The 25,990-nt window shown below is 42.9% G+C and overlaps 1 protein-coding gene and 1 pseudogene across 1 annotated transcript in view; both read left to right on the forward strand.

Annotated features, from left to right (window-relative positions):
- Nucleotides 4,291–5,781, forward strand: LOC102173851 (annotated as a pseudogene).
- The window catches only part of HEXA (hexosaminidase subunit alpha), a 31,530-nt gene continuing 23,254 nt past the window's right edge, over nt 17,715–25,990 (forward strand). Inside the window, exon 1 of the mRNA XM_005685181.3 lies at nt 17,715–18,012. Coding sequence (XP_005685238.1) covers nt 17,760–18,012 — 253 coding nt within the window. The 5' untranslated portion in view covers nt 17,715–17,759. The remainder of the gene's footprint in view (nt 18,013–25,990) is intronic.

Genomic DNA, 25,990 nt, shown 5'->3' on the forward strand with positions numbered 1-25,990 from the left:
CAATGTGCTGAAAGCTACCATCAAGATAATTCAGCAGTGTTGAGTTCCACGTGGAATTGAGGAGAATAGCCTTTCTCTGGTTCCACAGCTAGCACAACATATGCCTGGAGTATCTCAAAGTCTCCTTTTCAGACAACTCTCAGCATTGGTCCTAACTCCATTCCCCACAAGGGCTCAAAACCAACCCAAGATGCCAAATAAATGTCATCCTGTTCCACAGCATGAGCTTTGATTCCAGTAAATGCCCAGCTGGATCACCAGCTCTTGTTTTCCAAAGTTTGGGGTGAATCAGAATGTCCCAGCACACTTTTCTCCTACCATATGCTCTCCCCACCCATCCCAGCTTGTGGAAACCTATTCTTTATTTCAGCTGGTGAGAGCTACTATTAATAGCTAGTTTTTGTCCATGCTTTAGCATTTAGTCCTTCTTCTCCAAAAGTGTTATTTAACTCTCTGTCTCCTGAAACTTAGCCTACTGCCTGAAAAGAATAGTATTTCATGTTGAATGAGTGAGCAACACATTTTCATATTAAGTAGAGGGGCTTCCCAGCTAGCTCAGTTGGTAAATAATCCACCTGCAATGCAGGAGACCTGGGTTCAATCCCTGGTTTGGGAAGATCCCCTGGCAAAGGGAAAGGCTACCCACTCCAGTATTCTGGCCTGGATAATTCCAAGGACTGTATAGTCCATGGGGTTGCAAAGAGTTGAACAAGACTGAGCAACTTTCACTTCACTTCTTTACCAGTAGTGCCCTACCTAGGAAGCCCATCAGCCCCTCTAGTAAAGTGAACGTCGTTCAGTCACATTCGCAACCCCATGGACTATACAATCCATGGGATTCTACAGGCCAGAATACTGGAGTAGGTAAGCCTTTCCCTTATCCAGGGGATCTTCCCAACCCAGGGATCAAACCTAGGTCTCCCTCATTGCAGGTGGATTCTTCACTAGCTGAGCCACCAGGGAAGCCCAAGAAATGGGCAGCCTATCCCTTCTCCAGGGGATCTTCCCAACCCAGGAATCAAACTGGGGTCTCTTGCATCACAGGCGGATTCTTTACCAGCTGAGCTACCCTGCCTGCAATGCAGGAGGTGTAAGAGACAGGGGTTTGATCTGTGGGTTGGGAAGACCCCCTGAAGGAGGGCATGACCACTCATTTCAGTATTCTTGCCTGGAGAATCCCATGGATAGAGGAGCCTGGTGGGCTATAGTCCACAGGGTTGCAAAGAGACATGCCTGAAGCAACCTAGCATGCACACGAGAGGTTGATACAGAGAACAGAAGAGTTAATGCCGTCAGAGGGAAATTAAGGAAGATTTAGATGTTTAGATGGAGGTTTAGATGGATTGGAAGAGAGTGTTTGCTATGACCAGTGCATTTTCTTGGCAAAACTCTATTAATCTTTGCCCTGCTTCATTCCATATTCCAAGGCCAAATTTGCCTGTTATTCCAGGTGTTTCTTGACATCCTACTTTTGCATTCCAGTCCCCTTTAATGAAAAGGACATCTTTTTTGGGTGTTAGTTCTAAAAGGTCTTGTAGGTCTTCATAGAACTGTTGAACTTCAGCCTCTTCAGCGTTACTGGTTGGGGCATAGACTTGGATTACTGTGATATTGAATGGTTTGCCTTGGAAATGAACAGAGATCATTCTGTCGTTTTTGAGATTGCATCTGAGTACTGCATTTCAGACTCTTTTGCTGACCATGATGGCTACTCCACTTCTTCTAAAGGATTCTTGCCTACAGTAGTAGATATAATGGTCATCTGAGTTTCTGCTTTATTGACTATGCCAAAGCCTTTGACTGTGTGGATCACAATAAACTGTGGAAAATTCTGAGAGAAATCGGAATACCAGACCATCTGACCTGCCTCTTGAGAAATCTGTATGCAGGTCAGGAAGCAACAGTTAGAACTGGACATGGAACAACAGACTGGTTGTTGATCACAGAACAGATGGTGATTGCAGCCATGAAATTAAAAGATGCTTACTCCTTGGAAGAAAAGTTATGACCAATCTAGATAGCATATTCAAAAGCAGAGACATTACTTTGCCAACAAAGGTCCGTCTAGTCAAGGCTCTGGTTTTTCCAGTGGTCATGTATGGATGTGAGAGTTGGACTATAAAGAAAGATGAGTGCCAAAGAATTGATGCTTTTGAACTGTGGTGTTGGAGAAGACTCTTGAGAGTCCCTTGGACTGCAAGGAGATCCAACCAGTCCATTCTGAAGGATATCAGCCCTGGGATTTCTTTGGAGGGAATGATGCTGAAGTTGAAATTCCAGTACTTTGGCCACCTCATGCGAAGGGTTGACTCATTGGAAAAGACTCTGATGCTGGGAGGGATTGGGGGCAGGAGGAGAAGAGGACGACAGAGGATGAGATGGCTGGATGGCATCACTGACTCAATGGACGTGAGTCTGAGTGAACTCCGGGAGTTGGTGATGGACAGGGAGGCCTGGCGTGCTGCGATTCATGGGGTCTCAAAGAGTTGGACACGACTCAGCGACTGAACTGAACTGAAGCTGAATTTTAAAGGAATTTGACAAATAATTGAGTGGAAGGGCATGTGAAACAGAATAGTATGTCTCAAGGCAGAAAGCCACAAATATCATGATGTTCTGAAGGCACTATAAGCAGAGTGGTTCTATTGGGTGTGGGGGGTACATCACAAAGAGTCTTTTATGCCATGCTATGCAATTGTATTGTGAAGCTTTTTCAGTGCTTTTTATTTATTTTTGTCAGAGTATAATTGCTTTACAACGTTGTGTAAGTTTTTGCTGTACAACAAAGTGAATCAGCTATATGTAAACATATATCCCCTCCCTCTTGAGTCTCCCTCCTACCTCCCACCCCACCCCTGTAGGTCATCACAGAGCACTGAGCTGAGCTCCCTCCTGAATAGCAGCCTCCCACTATCTATTTTATCCATAGTAGTGGTTAACCCGTTTGAAGGGCAGGAATAGACACAGATGGAGAGAATGGATTTGTGGGTGCAGAAGGAGAAGGGGAGGGTGGGATGACTTGGGAGAGTAGATTTGTGAAGTTTTAATTGCTGGAATATTCTAACCTTACTGCCACGATTATAGGAAAGACTTTTCCAGCTGCATCAAACTGGCTTGTACAGCATATCTGTCAGATACCATGTATGACCAGAGAGCTAATATAGGCTGTGAATAGGCAGACCTGCATTTCTATCCTGTTTGGGCATTTACTTAGTTCCAACACTTACAGGCCAAGTTCCTTGGGGAAATTTCCTTAACCACACTGAACTTCAGTTCCTGCATCTCTAAAACTAGGATAAAAAGCCTTCCTGCCTCATAGAATTACTGTGAAGATGAAATGGGATAACACGCACAAAGCTCTTAGCATAGTGCCTTAATAACTGCACACTAAATATTATTATTGATGGATATTGATATTGATGATAAATACACTATCTATATTGAACAATTAATAAGTGCTTGCTAAATACTATCTATTATTATTTTTGAACTGTCTTTCCAAGATTCCTCAAGCACAGTCTTGGCACAGGCCACTCTGAGACATGAAATACATGTTAATGGAAAGAATGTGTCACCTCTTGCCCCTCCAGAAGTAGGCATGGAGAAGCACATTACCAAAGAGATGCTGTTGATGTAAGGTGGGCATTTTATGAACAGTATCTGATTGGGTAAATGATGCAACTCTCTAGCTAGTAAAAGAGTAAGTCAGGCGCCATTCAAGTCTCAGTACTACCAAAAGGCAAGATGTTCAGGCCAGCTGGGATCTTGCTAAAGCCTGGGATGAATACGACAAAACAAGCATTTATTCACATCTAATGACTGATGGTGAAGTTCCAATACTTTGGCCACCTGACGCAAAGAGCCGACTCATTGGAAAAGACCCTGATGCTGGGAAAAATTGAGGGCAGGAAGAGAAAGGGGAGACAGAGGATGAGATGGTTGGATGGCATCACTGACTCAGTAGACATGAGTTTAAGCAAGCTCTGGGAAATAGTGAAAGACAGGGAAGTCTGGCATGCTGCAGTCCATGGGGTCGCAGAGTCGGACACGACTTAGTGACTGAAACAACAATGACTGTGTACATTGCAATTAACCTACTTTAAGAAAGTTTGGGGGACTTGCCTGGTGATCCAGTGGTTAAGACTCCATGCTTCCAATGCAAGGGGCAGGTGTCAAGGAACCAGATGCCATGAGGCGCAGCCAAATAAAAAAAAAAGAGCAGCAACAATTTGGGATCCCCACTGTGTGCTACCACCTCCACCTTCCAGACTCATGGGACCCGAGGGGAGCATGGCCGCGGCCAGTGGAGCTAGTGGATTGAGCATAGGCCGCTGCTACCTGGAGCTGCTGTGGAAACAATACCACGATGGCTATTTATGTTCCCTGTTGCTCCCTGCAGAATCCCAGAGCTCTGCTCTCGCACTGAGTTCAACGCAGAACTAGATCAGGCTGGTTAAAGACTCGGTCTTTGAGAAAACAATTGGACTGATGCGAATGCAGTTTTGAAAAACAAAACAAAACTGTGGACTATATGCACTGTGATAATCCACCCCATCAGTCTGTGGCTATTGAGCTGTGGAAGGTCTGCACACCAGCAAAGCAGGCCCTGTTTCTGGGCCCCAGACTGACTTCACAGAGCCCCAGGAAGGATGGAAAACCAGGCCCCCACCCCGGTCACTGAGAGGGAAAAGTGGATGGGAGGCTGCTGTCAAAAGACATAATCTGATCAAAAATGGCTTCTAAAAATCATTGATGAAGAAGAAAAAAATTGGATGACAAATTACATAATAATATGTAGAAACTGGAAAATTATGATGAAAACACACAGAGCTCTCTTCTTTATTTGACACTGCAAATACTGGGTATACAGAATCTCGGGGCAGATCACGCTGCAAATTACACTGGAAAAGCACAAGGTATTGTCATATGCTTAAGAGCAAAGTACTATCAGCCTTCTCAAAAGCTCAGCGGTAAAGAATCCCCCTGCTAATGCAGGTTTGACTCCTGGTCCAGGAAGATCCCACATGTCATGGAGCAATGAAGCCTGTATGCCACAACTACTGAGATTGTGCTCTAGAGCCCAGGAGCCGCTACTACTGAGCCCTCGTGCCACAACTAGTGAAGCCTGTGTGCCCTAGAGCCCCATATTGGGGAACAAGAGGAGCCACTGCAAGGAGAAGTCCCTGCATCACACAAAAAAAGAGCAATGTGCTATCACAGTAGCAGAAGGATGATGTTCCTTCCCTTGGCTATTCATATGTTTGATAAATACAACATGTGGTATTTCACAAGAGAACTTTCTACAGAAGAACCAATGATAAAAATGTGAGAGACAGAATATATGTTATTACTAGCCAAGCACATTTGCACTTAAAGCATTCTGGGTCCTTCCACAAAAGCAAAAGTGAAAACTTCCTGCCTTTTATCAGGATGCTTTGGAGGAGTATTTAAAGAAAATTCAATAGGTGGATTTTAACATATTCTACCCATCTTGGCATCAAAGGTGGTGCCAGTGGTAAAGAATCCGCCTGCCAATGCAGGAGATATAAGAGATGTGGGTTTGATCACTGGGTCGGGAAGATCCCCTGGAGAAGGAAATGGGAACCCACTCCAGTACTCTGGCCTGAAGAATCCCATGGACAGAGGAAACTGGCTACAGTCCATGGGGTTGCAAAGAGTCAGACACAACTGAAGGGACTTAGCACGTACCCAGCTTGACAACAGAAAAACACATTACTTTTATTATCACTGTGAATTTAGTCATAGAGAAAAAGATATTAAAATAAATTTATGGTACTGAAAAAACAATTTTGGTTGGAAAAAAACAAGACATGAAAAAGTGTTAAGTACAAAGGAAAATTTTGATAGATTATACTGAAATTATGCACTTCTATTCACCAGAAGATACTATTGAGAGAGTGAAAAGACAATCCACAGAGTGGGGTAAAACATTGCAACTCTTATATCTAACAAAGGGCTTGTAGCAAGAATATATTAACAACTCTTTCAAGGGACTTCCCTGCTGGTCCAGTGTTTAAGAATCCACCTTGCAATGCAGGGGATGAGAGTTCAATCCCTGGTCAGGGAACTAAGATCCTACATGCCGCGGTGCATCTAAGCCATAACTAGAGAGTTCATGCACCACAACGAAAGAGCCTGTGTGCCACAACTAAGGCTTGATGCAGACAAAAAAAAAAAAAAAAAACTCTTACAAATCAATAGGAAGGAAAGCAACCTACTAGGAAAATGGCAACTGATGCTTTGCAAGATATCAAAATGGGCAATAAACGTATAAAACGGAGCTCAACTTCATTAGTCATCAGGAAAATCCAAATTAAAACCATAATGGAATAACGCTACACTTTCATCAGAATGGCTCAAATGAAAAAGTAGCAGCGAGTATAGGTAGCAACTGGAACTCTCATATGTGTCTTTGGTGTGTAAATTGGTATAGTCACATTGAAAAACTGCTTGGCAGTATCTTCTGGAATCAGCACATTCCCTTTTCAATCTAGTGTGTGAGTGTGCTCAGTCACTCAGTTGTGTCCAGCTCTTTTCATCCCCATGGACTGTAGTGTAGCCCGCTAGGCTCCTCTTGCCCAATTTTCCAGGCAAGAAAACTGGGCTGCATTGCCATTTCCTTCCCCAGAGGATCTTCTGGACCAGGCCTGAAACTGCATCTCCTGCGTCTCCTGCATCGGCAGGCGGATTCTTTACCACTGCACCACCTGGGGAGCCATGGGTAGGGTAGGTATGGAAAAGGAAATTGCCCTCCTGTCTACCAAAAGACAGGCATCATACATGTCGTGTGTGCTCCCAGTAGTACTTTTTTTTTTTTTTTTAGTACTTTTCATAATAGCCCCCAACTGGAAAGTACTAGTAGTTGGGTAGAAGAATGGAAATGTATGGTAAATTCATGCAGGGAAACAGTATACAGCAATATGAGTAATCTACAAGCACATGAGCAATATGAATAAATCTCATAAATGTAATGCTGAGCAAAAGAAGCCAGACTTAAAGGATAGATAGGTATGATTCCACTCAAATAGAGTGTAAAACTAGCAAAAGTAATCAGTGTGGTCAGAAGTCAGAAATATCGTGGCAGAACATCCCTGGTGCTCCAGTGACTAAGACTCCATGCTCCCAATGCAGGGGGCTCCGGATTCGATCCCTGGTCAGGGAACTAGATCTTGCATGCCGCAACTAAGAGTTCAAATGCCAACACTATTAAAAAAAAATCCTACATGCTGCAACTAAAGATCCCGCATGTCGCAAGGAAGATTAAAGATCCCACATGCCACCATTAAGACCCAGTGCAGCCAAATGAATAAATTAATAAATATTAAAAAAAGAAAAATCAATCTTCTATTAAAAGAATAATTTTTAAAAAAGAGATACCTTTGGGAGGAAAATGACTAGGGACCAAGAGGGGACATGCAGGGGACTTTTGGAGTGCTGGAGATGTTCTATGTCTTGATCTAGACACTGACCACCAGAGTTCTAATATGCAGAAAATACTTTAATAAAAAGTTAGATACATATTTTTAAAAATCAAGAATCTTAAAATGTATCTTTTGTCTTGGTAATTTCACCTCTAGTCAATATTTTATTGTTACAGATTATTCATATAACCTTATCTACTACGAACTGTGCTAGGTGTTTCACATACATTAACCTACTTGCTTTTGTGAACCAAAATTTTCCATTTGATTTCATACATAATTTGTTATTGCTAACATATACATATAAAAGTTTTCTTTTTCTATTTATTTTTTATCAGGTCTTGACTGAAATTATTTTCATTCTAATAGTTTCGTTGGATAATTCTGAAATTTTCTAAGTGGACATCGTTATCATCTGCAAATAATGATAATTCTGTCTCCTCCTTTACAAAATGTGTCTTATTTCATCGATTAAACAGTCTTATTAAGGATAGTGGCATCTTTATCTTACTCTTGACTTTCAAGAACAAACTCTATTGCCTTTTGTTTCATATGTACATTCATTTTCTTGTTAAAGAAGTTCCATTCTATTTCTGTTTCATCAAGATGTCTAATTTAGAATAGCCATATCAACTTCCTTCTTAACTTCTAGAATATGGTCCTTCTCTTTCAAGCTATTTAATATAAACATTGCCTTAATGCATTTTCTGTTGTTTAACTAGTTTCGCATTCCTGTAATAAAATGTTTGGACAGGAGACATTCTTCTTCTGATATGCTTCTAGGAGTATTTTGCTGTGGTCCATGCCAGGGTTGGAAAAGAATTCCAGACACGAGGCAGAATCAAAGGAGAATAAAGTTTATTAGGGTGGGGGAGGGGAGAGTCGCCGCTGGCACAGTGGGCCGGCTTCCTGATAGTCTGGGAGAGCCGACCTTGAACATGGGTCCTTGGTCCATTTTTATAGCCCAGGTACAAGGAGTGAGATAGTATACTGGGTGGGGGGAGAGTAAAGCAAATACCTTCTCCCTATTTGGGGTAGGAGGGGAGACAGGTTACACTGCTCAGGAGAGCCTAAAGATTCTGCAATAGTTAACAACCTGGGGGAGGAAAGGACGATAAAGTTCTGCTTTTTTTCTCTTCTTGTATTCCAAGATCCTCCTTGTTCATCTTGTTCTTTTGTCTTTGGGACACCACATATTTGTTTTTACAGTTGGCCTGAGAATTATTTAGAATCTTAAAAATATATCTACATGTTTAGATTTTTTCCTCCTCAATTTTTATATATTCTGGTCAAAGAACCTATCCTATAAGAATTCTCCTTGAAAAGAAAACTGCAAAATAAGTTGGAAACCTCTGAGTAAGAAAAAAACACCACAAAATAAAATGAGTTGGAAAATTTTGAGTAAGAAAAAAAAAGAATTTTACTTTTTGTAATGTTTACATTTTTGCCAGTTTTTCTAAATGTCTTATGGACAGCTAATAACATATGAGATACAAAATTTTTATATATTTGTGTAGGATATAAGATTCTAAATCTATTATATTTAAATTATTAATGACATCATTCAAGATGTTCTTATTCTTATTTTTTTCTGCACTTGATACAATATTCTCAGAGAAATGTTAATATGTCTCACTATTTTGGGCTCCAAAATCACTGCAGATGGTGATTGCAGCCATGAAATTAAAAGATGCTTACTCCTTGGAAGAAAAGTTATGACCAACCTAGAAAGCATATTCAAAAGCAGAGATATTACTTTGCCAACTAAGGTCCGTCTAGTGAAGGCTATGGTTCTTCCAGTAGTCATGTATGGATGTGAGAGTTGGACTGTGAAGAAGGCTGAGCGCCGAAGAATTGATGCGTTTGAACTGTGGTGTTGGAGAAGACTCTTGAGAGTTCCTTGGACTGCAAGGAGATCCAACCAGTTCATTCTGAAGGAGATCAGCCCTGGGATTTCTTTGGAAGGAATGATGCTAAAGCTGAAACTCCAATACTTTGGCCACCTCATGCAAAGAGTTGACACATCGGAAAAGGCTCTGATGCTGGGAGGGACTGGGGGCAGGAGGAGAAGGGGACGATAGAGAATGAGATGGCTGGATGGCATCACTGACTCGATGGACGTGAGTCTGAGTGAACTCTGGGAGTTGGTGATAGACAGGGAGGCCTGGTGTGCTGCGATTCATGGGGTCACAAAGAGTCGGACACGACTGAGCAACTGAACTGAACTGATGATTATAATTTTTTCTTTTCCCTTATATTTCTTCTGATTTTTGCTTTAGGTATATTTGTTTCTTTGTTGTTAGGTGTTTAATGGCTTCTGATCTCTTTCTTTGTGAGTTGTACCTTTTATCATTAAAAATATTTATCTTTGTTTCATTCAATTTTGTGTGTGTCTTGAGTTCTTTTCACATGTTAATAAATGCCGTCCTTGCTCCCTTTTTGTCTGCATTCTTCTGGTACATCTCTGAACATTCTTTCAGACTTCATCTAAAATGTTTCTTAACAGCCTGGGTAGCTCAGCTGGTACAGCATCAGACTTAATCTGAGGGTTGAGGGTTCAAGTCCCTGTCTAGGCACCAAAAAATAAATAAGCAAAATAAAAGATCTGTTAACAATAACATTTAGGCTTTTCTGGGGGGGCTCAATTTGAGAGTCTTTGTCCTTTAATGAGAGTATTTAAAGAATCTGCCTGCAATGCAGGAGACCCTGATTTGGTTTCTGGGTCAGGAAGATCCTCTGGTGAAGGGATAGGCCACCAATTCCTGTATTCTTGGGCTTCCCTGGTGGCTCAGCTGGTAAACAATCCGCCTGCAGTGTGGGAGACCTGGGTTTGATCCCTGGGTTGGGAAGATCCCCTGGAGAAGGGAACGGTTACCCACTCCAGTATTCTGGCCTGGAGAATGCCATGGACTGTATAGTTTCAAAGAGGGTTTCAAAGAGTCGGACACCACAAAGCCTCTTTCACTTTAACCTGTTTACACAGGTTTAGATAGTTTGGGCTTATTTCTATCCTTTTATTCTTTGTATTTTTGGTTAATTATATATTCATGTTACTTCTTCCTATCTCCTTTTTTCCAGAATGATCCAGCTTCTTTTTCTATAATGATGTAGAAGTCATGCATCTTGCTAGAGCTAAAAATTAATTTCAAGGCATCAACAGTAGCAATGAAAAGGTGAGTACTAATGTTGGAAGACCGTAATGAAGTAGGCACTTTCACACATTATTGGTGGAAATGTACACTCTTATCCTACTCAGTGTTTATAGTGAGGGGGTGGGGGAGGTAACCCTAATTACCTGGCTTAAACCAGGGCTAGCTCAGCCTCATCCAAGCTACAAAACTGACGGATCAAATTTCCAAATGAAAAGCAAGGTATTGATGGTGAGAAAGGATGAAAACACACTAGCTTGGCAACCAGTACCCTCTAAAAATCGTAGCGGGTACAACGTACAATGTACAAATGTCACTGTAGCACTGTCTGTAACTGAGAAAACTTGGAAGCAACCTAGGTGTGCATCGTAGGTAACTGGTTAAATTATGAAACATGTACACTATTCTTCCAGGGAGATCAGAAGAATTTTGATTTTGGACTTCCCTGGTGATCCGGTGATTAGGACTGGATGCGCTCACTGCCCAGGCCCCGGGTTCCATCCCTCATCAGGGAACTAAGATTCCAAAAGCTTCACGGCAAGGCAAGAAAAGAAAGAAAAATGAAAAAAAAAAATCTTGATTTGCACAGAGCTTTAGAAAATAGTGGGATCTCCAGAGGCACAGATAGAAGAATGAGAGGATTCTCAAGCTGTAAAGTCATGGAAAACTTTGGGTATTGTGCAATAAATGTCAAGTCACAGGGGAATTAGAGATTATCAGGAAGTTCCAGTAACTTGACAAGCAAAGAGAAAACTGACCAGAGGAGTCGATACTTAGAGAACATAAGTCGTAAGAGAGAGGGAGATGAGAGAGGAGTCAGGCCCTTGACTTCGGCTCATTCTGAAGTCTGGTTTTCCTTCTCGTCTGGGTTGTTATGTATATCACTTCAGTAGACCTCCTTTCCCCTGAAATAACATGAGTCCCTATATGTCTTGCAAGCAAAAAGGCATGTCATGGAGATAAAAATCAATGTATTTTGACTGTGAGGGCTTCTTATGACACATTTGCGTTTTAAAGTTAGGAGGTAAGCTTCCCTGGTGGGATCAGTGGTAAAGAATCCACCAACCAATGCAGGAGATGTGGGTTCGATCCTTAATCTGGGGAGATTCCACACGTCGCAGAGCAGCTAAACCCGTGCACCACAACTCTTGAACTTGTGCTCTAGAACCTACTTGGCACAACTGCTGAAGTCCGTGCCCCAGAGCCCATGCTCTGCAGCAAGAAAAGCCACTGCAATGAGTAGCCCAAGCACCACCAAATAGAGCAGCCCCTGCTCTCTGCACCTACAGAAAGCCCCTGCAGCAGCAAAGACCCAGCACAGCCAAAAATAAATAAATAAAAATTTAAAGCAACTAAAAAAAAAATGCTCAGGTAAGCCCTTACCCTTATCTACATCTCTGATCTCAGTCCACCCTACTAATCACTATATCCCTTCTGTGTTCCTTTTATCCCTCACACACTTCTATTACCAGCATCTTCTTTTCCTCTATTTTTTAGTCTTCCATTTTCCCATTTTCTCTTGACTATTTTTATGATCTTAACTATTATCTTTGAGCAGATGATGCCCAGAGCTCTCTTTCGCGCTCCGAGCCTGTATTTCCTTGGCCTTCCTAGACATTTTAACTCTGCTGTCCTTCAATCTCCCCCAGGGCAGCATGTCTCAGAGATCATCATCTTTTTTCCAAAACTGGCGCTCCATGTTGTATTCAGTCAGTGGCCCCATCATTCCCTCGGGAAACCAGATTGGTGCACTTTTTCTCTCCTCTTTCACTTGTCCCCATCCCTGCTTTCCCCAGTTAGCTGCTGAGTCTGGTCACTTTGTATTTGAAACATCACTGCATTTGACCCATATCCCTCTTCCCCACTGTCACTCCTTCTGCTCAGATCTGTTGAAAGTTCCCTCAGGGCTTTAGTTTTTCTGAAACTAAAGAAAAAACTCCCATGTAAATATCCAGGCAATTAAAAAAAAAATCTGTGTGTAGGCTAGGACTGCAGAGAGACAGGACAAGGCCAATTATTGCAAGAAATGTATGTCTAGAGTTAGGAAAAGTTGTTAATAATTAGTTGGGGGTGGGATTTCCTGGTGGTCCTGTGCTTAAGACTCCGTGCTCCAATGCAAGGGGCCTGGGTTCAATCCCTGGTGGAGGAACTAGGTCCTACATGTCACACCTAAAGATCCTGCATGCTGCAATGAAGATCGAAGATCCCACATGTCACAGCCAAGATGTGGCGCAGCCGAATAAATATTTATTTTTTAAAATAAACATTTTAAAACAGAAAAATGTTAAACAAAAAGAATGAGGGGGTAAGCCTGAAAAGGGGTTGCTGCCCAGGTGCCTCAGTGGTAAATAATTCGCCTGCCTATGTAGGAAACTCGGGTTTGATCCCTGGGTCAGGAAGATCCCCTGGAGGAGGAAATGGCAACACACTCCAGTATAATTGCCTGGGAAATTCCATGGGCAGAGGAGTCTGGCGGGCTACAGTCCATGGGGTCGCAAAGAGTTGGACACGACTGAGTGACTAAACAATAACAAGTCTGAAAAAATAACTGGAACAGTTATATGACTAAGTAAGAGTAGAGGGGATAAGGCTCAAAAAGAAGACAAACTGGACACACAATATTTTTAGTAACCTCAAGGAACGCTGTAATGTTCAGTAGTGGGGAACTGGATAGCATACTTGAATTTTGGACATAGCACTGGAGAAGCTGGAGGTAACAGGGTGCATTAGAGGTAGTGATGCTTCCATATAGTTCATATGGAATGGGCATAAAGAGAGTCACGGAGCACAGCCAATTTTGGCCATCTCCACTTCTGTAAATGTTGACAACCTATACAAAGCTTAAGTCTCACTGGTTTGGCTAGCCAACATGGGAAAAGAAAAATGAAGTCATCCTTCCTAGGTGAATCTGGGTCTGCATTTTCTGAGCCCCACAGCACGTGAGAATGGTCAGTTGTTTAGAGAGCTCTGAGTCAACAACCCCAGACCTAATCTACCTGCATACAACTTTCCCCTTTCAATTCCTCCTACACAGGTTAACAAACTGACCTGAGCAAATTTCAACTCTGGTCTCATTACTCTTCAGCTAAGACATTTCACTAGCTTCCCACAGACCTAAGAATAAAATCTCAATACAATCTTTAGCTTAGCTTTCAAGTAAGTATGATAGATAGAAAAGCAATAGATTTTGGCATAGAAGACTTGGGTTCAAATACTGATTCTGACAACTATCTATGGGACTTTGGTCAAATTATTTTTAATTCTCAGAGCCCGTTTCCTTGACTGTAAAATATGGATGATAATTTCACACAGCTGGTGTGAGAGATAAATAAGGTACCATTTATCTAGTACACAGAATCTTGATCAAGAATCTCCTCCTTTCGTTACTTTATCACTCAGCTTCAACCTACTTTTTCTAAAGTGATTTTTGTCAGTCTTTCTCTTTATGCACTACTGTCCTGTGCGCTGTGCTAAGTCGCTTCAGTCATGTCTGACTCTTTGCAATCCTACGGACTGTAGCCTGCCAGGTTCCTCTGTTCATGGGATTCTGCAGGCAAGAATACTGGAGCAGGTAGCCGTTTCCTTCTTCAGGGGATCTTCCCAATCCAGGGATCAAACCTGCATCTCTTACGTCTCCTGCACTGGCAGGCAGGTTCTTTATTATTTTGCTAAATTTTCCCAGTCTTACTGTCCCTCCCCTTTTACCTGCCACTCACAAAGAATCAGCAGGTAGGGCAGGCTGGGATCTCCCAGGTCTTTGAAGTTGAGTTCCAAGGAGATGTGCCCAGGGCTAGGAATACAGCAGTAAATACAGAACTTGCCTTTAAGGAACTTTCACACTAATGGAGAACTCAAGACAAATGGACAGGCAATTACAATACTGAGGTAAGTGCTCTGATGGAGAAAAATTTAGAGGGCTATGGTGTCTTACCCAAATTTGAGAAGTCAGAGATTGACAGGGTGGTAAGATGTAAGTATAGACCTTCAAGTAGGTGCTGGGAGTGGGAGGTGGGAAAGGCATTCAAGGAGAAGGGAATATGGTAGAAGTGAGATCATCATGGCACACTTCTCCTTAGCTATCCCCATAAACCCTTGCTCAATATACCATCTTCTTCCACACCTCTGTGCTTTGCCCATGCTCCTTCCCTGCCAACTCATGTTTTGGAAGCCAGCTCAAATCATTTCCTTTTGGAAAGACTTCCTCAGGCAAAATTAGTCATTCCCGCCTCTCTCCTTCTACACTAATGACTCCACTTTATGAGCCAAAAATCTGGATACATTGTCTGACAGTGAATTCTTTTTCTGATAGATAAACTAATTTTATTAGATGCTATAGATATTGTGGCTCAGCTGGTAAAGAATCTGCCTGCAATACAAGCGACCTTGGTTCAATCCCTGGATTGGGAAGATCCCTTGGAGAAGGGAACAGCTACCCACTCCAGTATTCTAGTCTAGAGAATTCCATGGACTGAATAGTCCATGGGCTGGAAAAGAGTCTGACACGACTGAGCAATTTTCACTTTCAGAGATATGGAAGTTAAATCATATTTTATTTATTTAAGTTGTCTTTAATAAAAAGAAAAATAGAGAAAACAATCAGATATATAATACATATTATCTGTGTCATGCTTTTGTTATTCATATAAGGGACAGTTAGGGAGTTTGGGATGGACATGTACACACTGTCAAAATTGATGGCAATGTAGCATATATACAAACTGAACAGTTTATAATGTTAACTAACCATTGATTTTAATTTTTGCTACTATTACTGCTAGGCTCTGAATATTTAATTGGACTCTGATGATTTTTTTTAAATTTTAATGATTGTCTATTACTTTTCTGATTGATATACTGGTCAGAGAGGGAATAATTGGAATATGTTTAGAATATCTCTCAACAATAATCTCTAAGTATTTTCATTAGTAATTTTTATAGTCTCCTTATTTGGGTCCAGCTTCTTCATTTTGCGGCTCTTTTATGTAAATTACTTCTCTCTCCTGATATAGGTTGAGTATCACAGAAAGGGGAGTTATGGCACTTGCCCAGTCCTGAAACCCCACTTTGACCTCTTGCTCTCACCTTTAACTTGTTTTGAATTCTTTCCAAATTATTGATCCTGAAAAAAAAATTATTGATCCTGTGGGACAACTACCTGATTATGAACTTGATTCTTCTGACAATGGTTCTCAGATCTCCTCCCTAAGTAACTGGGTAATGTCTCTCCTAACTGGGGAAGTACTCAGGCATTTGTTAGAGAGGATGAAAATTTAGGTTTAAGCCATATAGAAAGTAGTGTAAATACGCAATACTAGGATCTGAAACTGAGAGATCTAATTTCTACTTCCTTTGCTACAAGCTCTGTTCTATTAAATAGCATAACTGACCTTCTAAGAGGAATTTCTTGATGAATCCTGAAAAGTTAAAATACGTGAGAGACAATATTTATTTGATTTCCCAACATAAGGTGTGTATGCTGCTGCTTAGACGCTTCAGTCGTGTTCGACTCTGTGCGACCCTATGAACTGTAGCCCTCCAGGCTCCTCTGTCCATGGGATTCTCCAGGCAAGAGTACTGGAGTGGCTTGCCATGCCCTCCTCCAGGATATCTATCCAACTCAGGGATAGAACCTGGGTCTCCTGCATTGCAGGCAGATTTTTTACCACTGAGCTACCAGGGAAGCCCATGAGCCATGTATACATAACTGCTAAATACCTGGAGAAGGGAAAGGCTACCCATTCCAGGATTCTGGCTTGGAGAATTACATGGACTGTATAGTCCGTGGGGTTGCAAAGAGTCGGACATGACAGAGCACCTTTCACTTTAACAGGTACCTAAAGCCTAGATATAAGTGATCATGCTTTTTAAGAGACTTTTATTTTTAAAAGTTCATTTTCCTGATCTTACCATTTTTTCTAATTCTAAAATGCAATTTTAGAATTAAAAAATTACCTGCTAGCCAAATAATGCCTCACAACAGCACTGTTTTTATCTCCTTTTGCAGTGAGGGATTCAACTGTGCTCTGATAATACAGTGGTGAACAAAGACAGGGTCCTTGACTCAATAAATATCTATGTTCTCACTGATTAGCCTTCAAGCCCCTTACCCTCTCTGCTTCCAGATACCCACTATTTCCTGGATCTATAGCTCTCTTCCTTTCCCATTGCAGGAATTAAAACTCCCATTATCTTCCAACTCAAAAAAAAAAAAAAAAAGCCTCCCTCACTGGTTTCTTATCCATCCAACCACTCAACATGAGATTTCTAAAATGCAAATCTTCAGGCTGATTTTCAATTTCCTACTTTACTAAGTCCTGATTCTCGGACTTTCTACGTAAACCCCTGCAGAATTCCTCTCTGGGTATAAGACCTGTCATCTCTGGGTGTTCTTCAGTTTGCAACCAAAGTACAAGCAATGTCTTATCACTTGCAGTAAGTACAGGACCTACCCTGTTTGTGGCATTTTTGTCTGTGAGAAGGGGATTTGGGGGCAGTTACTGGGAGATTATTAACCACTAAAGAAGAACCCACTCCAGAGCCAGGAAACAGGTCGCCTCAAGCTTGCTCTGAAAGTACACATCTTTTCCCCAGTCATAAGTAGTTCCCATTTTTGTAATCTTGTGATGCACTCTCTAGCTGAGCCATTCTGACTACCTAATTCCAACTCCTTTCTGCCCCACAGCATTTCACATCACAAGGGCCTGTGGTTTTAAGTCTCCATATTTTTTGCTTCTGAAATTCCCTGGGCCTGGGACGTCCTTTACCTCCCAGGAGGCCTGGCGACCTTTTACTCTGCGTTCACGGCTCGGGAGACTTTCCTTTCTCGCTCGCCCACTCGGCCTCCCCACGTGAGGCTTCTATCCTCTGCTGCGCATATAGTTCTGTGATCGCAGGCCTGGCAACTGCGGAGGTGCATTAGCTACTGCTCCACCAGTCCCGGGAACCGCCTGAACTTGAACCATGGCCGATGCCCTGCACCATCCACCGCAGGCCGCAGGAGCTTCGGGTTCACTCTGGGACTGGAGGTATGGGAGTCAGTACTCCCGGGTCACCGGTGAGGAGCTGTAGCAGGTCACGTGACCTGCCGATTGTCACGCGGGCGCCGCCCACCTGACCAGGCTGTCACGTGGCCCGGCCGGCTGGGCGAGGGGAAGCAGACCGGCGGGCCATGGCAGGCTCCACGCTCAGGTTTTCGCTGCTGCTGGCGGCAGCGTTCGCTGGGCGGGCGACGGCCCTGTGGCCATGGCCCCAGTACATTCAGACCTCTGAGCTGCGGTACACCATCTTCCCGCACAGCTTCCAATTCCAGTACCATCTCAGTTCGGCCGCGCAGGTGGGCTGCTCCGTCCTCGACGAGGCCTTCCAACGCTACCGTGACCTGCTCTTCGGTTCTGCGGCTTTCCGTTTTCCCCACCCCATAGGTGAGTCGGACCTGCCCAGTCTCGTTCCCGGGCTCCGAAAGGCCCTGCCTTGGGACAACTCCCCCAAACCTCCTGAAACGCCCTTCCTCTGCCTTTCGCCCAACCCCCTAGTCTGTCCCAATCCTCTAGCCTCCACTTCCACCTGCCTTTTTTCTCCAGCTGTCCTCTCAGCTTCCCCAAGGGTTGGTCCCCCACCTCCATTCACTTCTTCACTAAATTGGCTGGCCAGAACTTTTCTGTAATCCTGCCCTCCTGCTACATATTTCACCAATAATGTCTGCTTTAGGACTACAGCTCAATCAGAATAGGAAATTCCTAAAAATACTGTGCCAGTAGACATCTAAGGTGATCCCTCTGAGCATGTTCCAGTGTCCGGGTCCTAGTGAGGTTGTGATCAGGGCTGTGGAGAGGAGACCAGAACTAACACCCACCACTGGTAACACTAGACATGAGAGATATACTGACCTGTGCAAAATTACATGAAACTATCTGACCCCTATTAGGGAAATGTTTAAACTGTGAGAGGAAAATCACTGATCACTTCCATAAGGAAACGAGTTTTAAGCAGCCACTTAAAGTGAGGTGGTGGATATAATTGGCCAGGACTGAAAGGAGGGTATTCCAGGAAGGAAGGAAGGTTTGAGCAGAGGCACAGAGGCTTACAGTAAAAATCACAGTGCTGGGCTGGTGTGTGTAATGAGGGTGGGGTACTGGGGACCAGTGAGGTTGAGGAGGGTGTGGAGTTGAAATGAAGAGTCAGGAGTGCTTTGGATATGGGCTTCATCTGAAATAGCACAGGCTGGCAATTTTTCTTTAAGGTGGTTACTGAAAATTGTGCTTGTGGGGTTTTATCCATTGCGAGATAATGAAAACTGTTTTGGACGAACATTACCAAAGAGGAGAAAAGAAACTTCCTTCTCTGATGTTCTTCCTGTGGAGTCTTCCCTTTGGAGCACAGTTTCCTGGAGAGGCTTTCAGATGACTTGAGCCATAAGCCATAATCCTATTTCTGCAAAAACAAGGAAGAATCTATGGAGAACAACATCAACAAAGCCCAAACCATAGTGTATTTCCCAATGGGACTGAAGAAAACAACATATGCAAGTTGTTGTTGAGTCTCTTAAGTTGTGTCCAACTCTTTTGCAACCCCATGGACTGTAGCCCGCCAGGCTTCCCTGTCCATGGGATTTCCCAGGCAGGAATATTGGATTGGATTGCCTAGTCCCTTCTCCAGGGGATCTTCGCCACCCAAGGATCAGACCCACGTCTCGTGCTTGGCAGGTGGATTCTTTATCACTGAGCCACCCGGAAAGCCCCATATGCAAGTTAAAACTTAGCTAGTTAAACTTCCAGTGTCCTTGTAGGCTAGCTCCTCCACTAGAGATCAAACTCAGGCACCATGCATTGGGAGTGCAGAGTCTTAACCGCTGGACTGCTAGTGAAGTCCCCAGTGCGTTCTTAATGCAGCACAACTTCTGGTTTTGAGCCGCTCCTCGAATTCAGTGACGTTCATACTTCCAGGTTTTCTAAAAAAACAAGTCTGGTGTTGAGTTTCAACTCTATTCTGAACTTGCCTCCAAGGCTTAGCTGTAGTCCATTAACTGCTAAATGGTTTGTGGAAGTATTTAGTACTTGTAATTGACAGGTGTTTCTGCCAACTGGAGGGTATGTGTTACATGTTGTTAAACTTGTTAAACAGGATTATTTTAGGCTCTAGATACTTGAATGAACCTAGTTCTCTGTTTCGATCATTAAGCCACATCCTGTTTGCAAATCAAACATCTGATTATTTGGGATAGCATCCAACTAATGTTGCTCCAAATACTTTTTGGGGTGCTTGATGGAGTTGATAAAGTCCAGGTAAAATGACTAAATCTGATTATGTCATTTGACTGCATTCTTCTTTGCTTTTCTTGAAACTAGTTGATTGAAGCCGTAGTCGTTAATGATTATTATAAAGTTCTCATCCTGTTCTGATGTTTACATGTACATCCCTGTGAGTTTTTTAGGATGCCATTGGCCCTGAACAGAATAATCCCCCACCCCTTCCCAGATCTTTTAATCTAGAATGGAAGGAAGATTATTGTATGAGTGTCTGGATCTTTCTGCAGCCATTATCAATATTTGATTAGCTCGTCCTCAGATGTTAAGTGACCAGGTTGATAAGTGGCATAGTTCCTGATACTCTGAATCTCAGAAAATTCCTCCTTTGGCCATTCCTTCTATAATTATGCCCTGAACTTAGATATTTAATTATTTGTTGAATATATTAAAATTAACTTTAAAGGGCTACTTTGTATAAAAGTTTGTAAAAAGGTTTCATGATTTTTGTTTATGTCCTGTTGTTCAGTTGCTCAATCATGTCTGACTCTTTGCGACCCCATGGACTGCAGCATGCCATGCTTCTCTGTCTTTCACCATCTCCTGGAGCTTCCTCAAACTTATGTTCATTGAGTTGGTGATGCCATCCAACCATCTCACCCTCTGTCGCCCCCTACTCCTCCTGCCTTCAGTCTTTCCCAGCATCAGGGTCTTTTCTAATGAGTTGGCTCTTTGCATCAGGTGGCCAGAGTATTGGAGCTTTAGCTTCAGCATCAGTCCTTCCAATGAATATTCAGGATTGATTTCCTTTAGAATTGACTGGTTTGATCTTGCAGTCCAAGGGACTGTTCTTTATGTCTAAGATCATCAAAAAGATGATTTGCAGGTTTCATTTAGAATTTATTGTCCTTCAAGTTTCAAATTTGGACTTTTGCATGTGATTTCATGAAAAGGAGGATCACAGTATGCTGTGGTCCTAACTCAAGCTGCTTTTAACTCATCACAGAATTGGAGATGCATTGGAACGGCATCTAGAGAACATAGAGGGGAAGCCGGTAAGGGGCAGCTGGGCTAGGGAGAAAGAGTAATGCTGATTGGTTCTCTCTGCTCTAATTGAACTAGTGGCTGTGTACACTTTAACCTTCTCCATGACAAGGACAAGGCATAGCCTTGGGGTGCTTGATGGAGGTGATAGAGTCCAGTTCAGTTCAGTTGCTCAGTTGTGTCTGACTCTTTGACACCCTACGGACTGCAGCATGCCAGGCTTCCCTGTCCATCATCAACTCCTGGAGCTTGCTCAAATTCATGTCCATTGAGTCGGTGATGCCATCCAACCATATCATCTGTTGTGCCCTTCTCCTCCTGCCTTCAATCTTTCCCAGAATCGGGGTCTTTTCCAATGAGTCAGTTCTTCACATCAGGTGGCCAAAGTATTGGAGTTTCAGCTTCAGCATCAGTCCTTCCAGTGAATATTCAGGACTGATTTCCTTTAGGATGGACTGGTTGGATCTCCTTCCTGTCCAAGGGACTCTCAAGAGTCTTCTCCAACAGCGCAATTCAAAAGCATCAATTCTTCTGCACTCAGCTTTCTTTATAGTCCAACTCTCACATCCGTACGTGACTACCAGAAAAACCATAGCTTTGACTAGAGGGAACTTTGTTGGCAAAGTAATGTCTCTGCTTTTTAATATGCTGTCATAGTAAAACAGGATTATTTTAATCCTGTTGGGTGGTCATAGCTTTTCTTCCAAGGAGCAAGTGTCTTTTAATTTCATGGCTGCAGTCACCATCTGCAGTGATTTTGGAGCCCAAAAGAATAAAGTCTCTCACTGTTTCCACTGGTTCCCCATCTATTTGCCATGAAGTGATGGGACCAGATGCCATGATCTTAGTTTTCTGAATGTTGAGTTTTAAGCCAACTTTTCTACTCTCCTCTTTCACATTCATCAAGAGGCTCTTTATTCCTTCTTAGCTTTCTGCCATAGGGTGCTGTCGTCAGCATCTCTGAGGTTATTGATATTTCTCCCGGCAGTCTTGATTCCAGCTTGTGCTTCATCCAGCCTGGCATTTTGCACGATGTACTCTGCATATAAGTTAAAAAGTCCAGGTAAAGTGGCTAAATCTGATTATGCAGAAGACTTGACTGCCACTTATATATATTGTCTTAAAAGTGAAGAGGAAGAAAACAATGCAGCGAGAGAGTTTTGTAGAATTCTTTTTCTTGTGAAGGGGTATGTGGAGGATGGAGGGCTATATAAGCAGGAGAAATACAGTGATTTGAGAAGAACAGGTATCAGGAAAATCATTTTTAGTGGAGGGTAAAATAATTGTGTTCCATTTTGAATCCCTGGGGCTAAGATAGCTTGGCCTCTACCAGCCCCTCTTCTTGCAGCTGAACCCAAGAAGCTCAGCTTGGTCTAGATGTGTGTGGGTAGTCTGGGCCTTGTTTATGAAAAATTCCAGTCTTATTTCCTTGAGCCATCTCTGCTTCCCCTTTCCCCTGCTGAAGATCGATTACAGTAGTGGACTTAGGGTCTGAAACATGATCTATTCAGGAGTCAGCCACAGAATGTTTATTGATCACTTCTTTAACTGTGTTCCTTTGACAGATCGCCTTAACTTGCAAGTAGCTACTGCTGAGTTTTATTTTCTAATGTGTCTACATTCCAAGCATTTCTGAGGATACAGGGAGATAATGATGAGTTTCTTTACAAACTTTGAACAGTAGAAGGAAGAACTGGGTGTTTTGGTTTTTTTTGGCTGTTCTGGGTCTTCATTGCTGTGCAGGCTTTTTCTCTAGTTGCGATGAGCGGGGACTACTCTTCATTGCAGCGTGCAGGCTTCTCATTGCTGTGGCTTCTCTTGTTTCAGAGCCTGGGCTATAGATGCTCGGGCTTTAGTAGTTACAGTTCTCTAGCCCTAGAGCACAGGCTCAGTAATTGTGGTACTTGGGCTTAGTTGCTCCTCAGCATGTGGGATCTTCCCAGACCAGGGATATAACCTGTGTCTCTTAATGTGCAGTGCTTAGTCGCTCATTTGTGTCTGACTCTTTGCGACCCCATGGGCTATAGCCTGCCAGGCTCCTCTGTCCATGGGGATTCTACAGGCAAGAATACTGGAGTGGGTTGCCATGCCCTCCTCCAGAGGATCTTCCCAACCCAGGGATTGAACCCAGGTCACCTGCATTGCTGGCGGATTATTTACCATCTACCACTGAGACACCAGGGAAGCCTAAGAACTTGGTGATTTTTAAAATGAAACAAAATATAAAACATCTACACCCTGGAGCTGCCTTTCCTCCCATCTCCTTGCACTCCACTTCCTCTCCTCCACACAGAAGAGTGAAGCATGGCACTGGAGATTTTTTGCCAGTTGATTCCTTCTTTTTTGATTTGTTTTTAACAGCCGGTGGGGTCTTTTTTATTTTTTTTTTCTTACAGCTACTCAGTTTTGCTAGGGCATGTTGTGGATTTCTTAGCCCATTGAAGGCATAAACCTCAATCCTTTTCCTAATGATTTGTCAACTGAAATTAAAATGTATAGCATGAGATCTGTGAGTTCAGTTTTATTTGGGGACTCAGGACCATAATCCAGGAGACAGTCTCTCTCACAGCTCTGAAGAAGTGCTCCAAAGAGGTAGTGGGTCAACAAGCACATAGGTGATTGTGGAGAAAGGGGTCCATGCGGTCAAGCACACATCTCGGTAGGCTGTTCTTGGTCACAAAGAACAGATATCTGGTGCTCTTCTATGTATGGAAAGATACAAGAAACTGGATTAATACAATTTTCTCCTGAAAATATCTTAACTTTCTGAAGGTTTCTTCTGCCAGTTTTCCCACAGCACAGAGTGCCTCATTCCCGATCTTTGCCCTAAACTCCTGTCAAGGTGTGTTGAATGTCTGTGACTGCAGTGGCCCGCTCACCCAGTCCTTGTAGAGTAACATTCCTTAGGTGACAGTTATACAAAAAGAAAAGAGTTTTGCTGCCCAACTAATATTTCTTTAGAAATGAAAGAGGTGATTACTCTTATGTTTCTGTATTTTCCTATATTTCTTCTGCTGACCCTGGAAATAAGTGACAAGATCAGAGTCGATGTGATCATCCAGAGGTTTAACCAACTGGATGACAAGCTTTCTCTCACCTTTGTGGGGCCACTGACCAGAAGGGCAGCTGAAGAGAGGAAGTTGGGTCTGGAGAGGTGAGACATGTATATGTGAGGCATTTTCTGAGGTCTGCCTCAAAGCTTATGGGTTTGTAGTCTGTTGTAACAGAAAAATGGGTTTGCTTTTCTCCTCTATTCATGGCTGTAGTGAATAAGACCTATTACTGGGTCAGGAACTTCTCTCTGTTATTTCCTGCATCTGTTTTAAGCTACTGTTACTACTTAAGCTCCCTGGCCATGCACTCAACCCTGATCTCTAGCTAGCAGCGGGGTGCTGTCATTCTGTCCACATCTTGAGGTTGGCTGTGGCTTGAGTCTGGTGTGAAACTCTCTTCTCTGGCAGTGTGTGCTCAGATGCAGGAAGTTTGAGTGCTTGGGCACTTGAATGTCAGTCGGTCAGCCTCCTTTCTTCTGTAACGCTTTGGGATGGGAGCAAGGGAGATGGCTTGCCAGGTACACTCTCCTGGATGAAAAGTTTACCTACAGTCCTATTCAGTCTTGTCCTGGGAATAACTAGGATCCCACATTTGTGGCTTTGGTCTTTTGACTAGGGCCACAGTCCTAGTTTGAGGCCGATTCAGAGTTCCAAGCCCATGTCCCTTTTATATTGGATGGGCCAAAAAATTGGTTCAGAATTTTTTAAGATGTTACAGAAAATGAACCTTTTGGCCAACCCAATATGGTGGTGGGTCAGCCTGTTTGCCACACAGGGTGGCATCACACAGTAGTGGAGCCCTTAGGTTTCTATAAGAAGCTCATGGAAGGCCCTCAGGGCTGCTTCTATGGTGTGGTTTTCCCACAAGGCACCTTGCCCCTAGGCTCTTCCAGCCAAGTTGCAAAAGTGACTTTTTAGGAAAAGACAAGTAGAAAATGGAAGGAAACTAGCATTCATTGAGTATCTGGCACTTGCTGTATGTTATACCCTCTAATCTTCATAACAGCTCTGTGAGGTTGGTGTTATGCTTATCTTTCAGAACTGAGACTCAAAGAGTTTAAGGGCCATGTCCAGGATCACACAGCTAGAAGTGGCAGGGTACGAATTCCAGTCAGGTCTGTTTGTCTACCAAAACTTTGCTTTTTACACTGTGCAGTGTAGGGACAGTCTACTCATGCTGCTAAGTTGCTTCAGTCGTGTCCGACTCTGTGCGACCCCATAGACAGCAGCCCACCAAGCTCCGCCGTCCCTGGGATTCTCCAAGCAAGAACACTGGAGTGGGTTGCCATTTCCTTCTCCAACGCATGAAAGTGAAAAGTGAAAGTGAAGTCACTGAGTCGCGTCCAACTCTCAGCGACCCCATGGACTACAGCCTACCAGGCTCCTCCGTCCTTGGGATTTTCCAGGCAGGAGTACTGGAGTGGGGTGCCATCGCCTTCTCCAGTCTGCTCATAAATACCTTTATTAAGCATTATACCAGTTAGGGATTTGGGAAACTCACTGTCCTTTTGTAGGATTAAACTCTGATAACACTTCAGTGTTAATTACTTCAAATAGTAATTTCTAACATCTAATTGCTTTAATGGGTAGCACTCAAGTTGTGAATATTTTGATCCCTGGCCCATTGTTTGCAGATTCCAGTAGTATTTCTAGTTGGCTTCTCACCTTCCATTCATCCTTAATACAAGCAGTATTTATTAAGCAACTATAATTTGTCAGTAGCACTGGTCCAAAGAATACTAATGAGCTGCCTATGTCCTTAAAGAATTTACAGTCTCATACTACTCAGGCTACAGTAATCAAAACAGTATGGTACTGGCACAAAAACAAACACGTAGATCAGTAGAACAGGATAAACAGCCCAGAAATAAACTCGTACACTTATGGTCAATTAATCTGTGACAAAGGAGGCAAGAATATACAGTGGAGAAAAGACAATCTTTTCAGCAAGTGGTGCTGGGAAAACTGGACAGCTCCATGTAAAAGAATGAAGTTAGAATATTCTCTAATGCCATATATAAAATAAACTCAAAATGAATTAAAGACCTAAATGTAAGACC

This window comes from Capra hircus, chromosome 10 (assembly GCF_001704415.2).
Source record: "Capra hircus breed San Clemente chromosome 10, ASM170441v1, whole genome shotgun sequence".
Classification (NCBI taxonomy): domain Eukaryota; kingdom Metazoa; phylum Chordata; class Mammalia; order Artiodactyla; family Bovidae; genus Capra; species Capra hircus.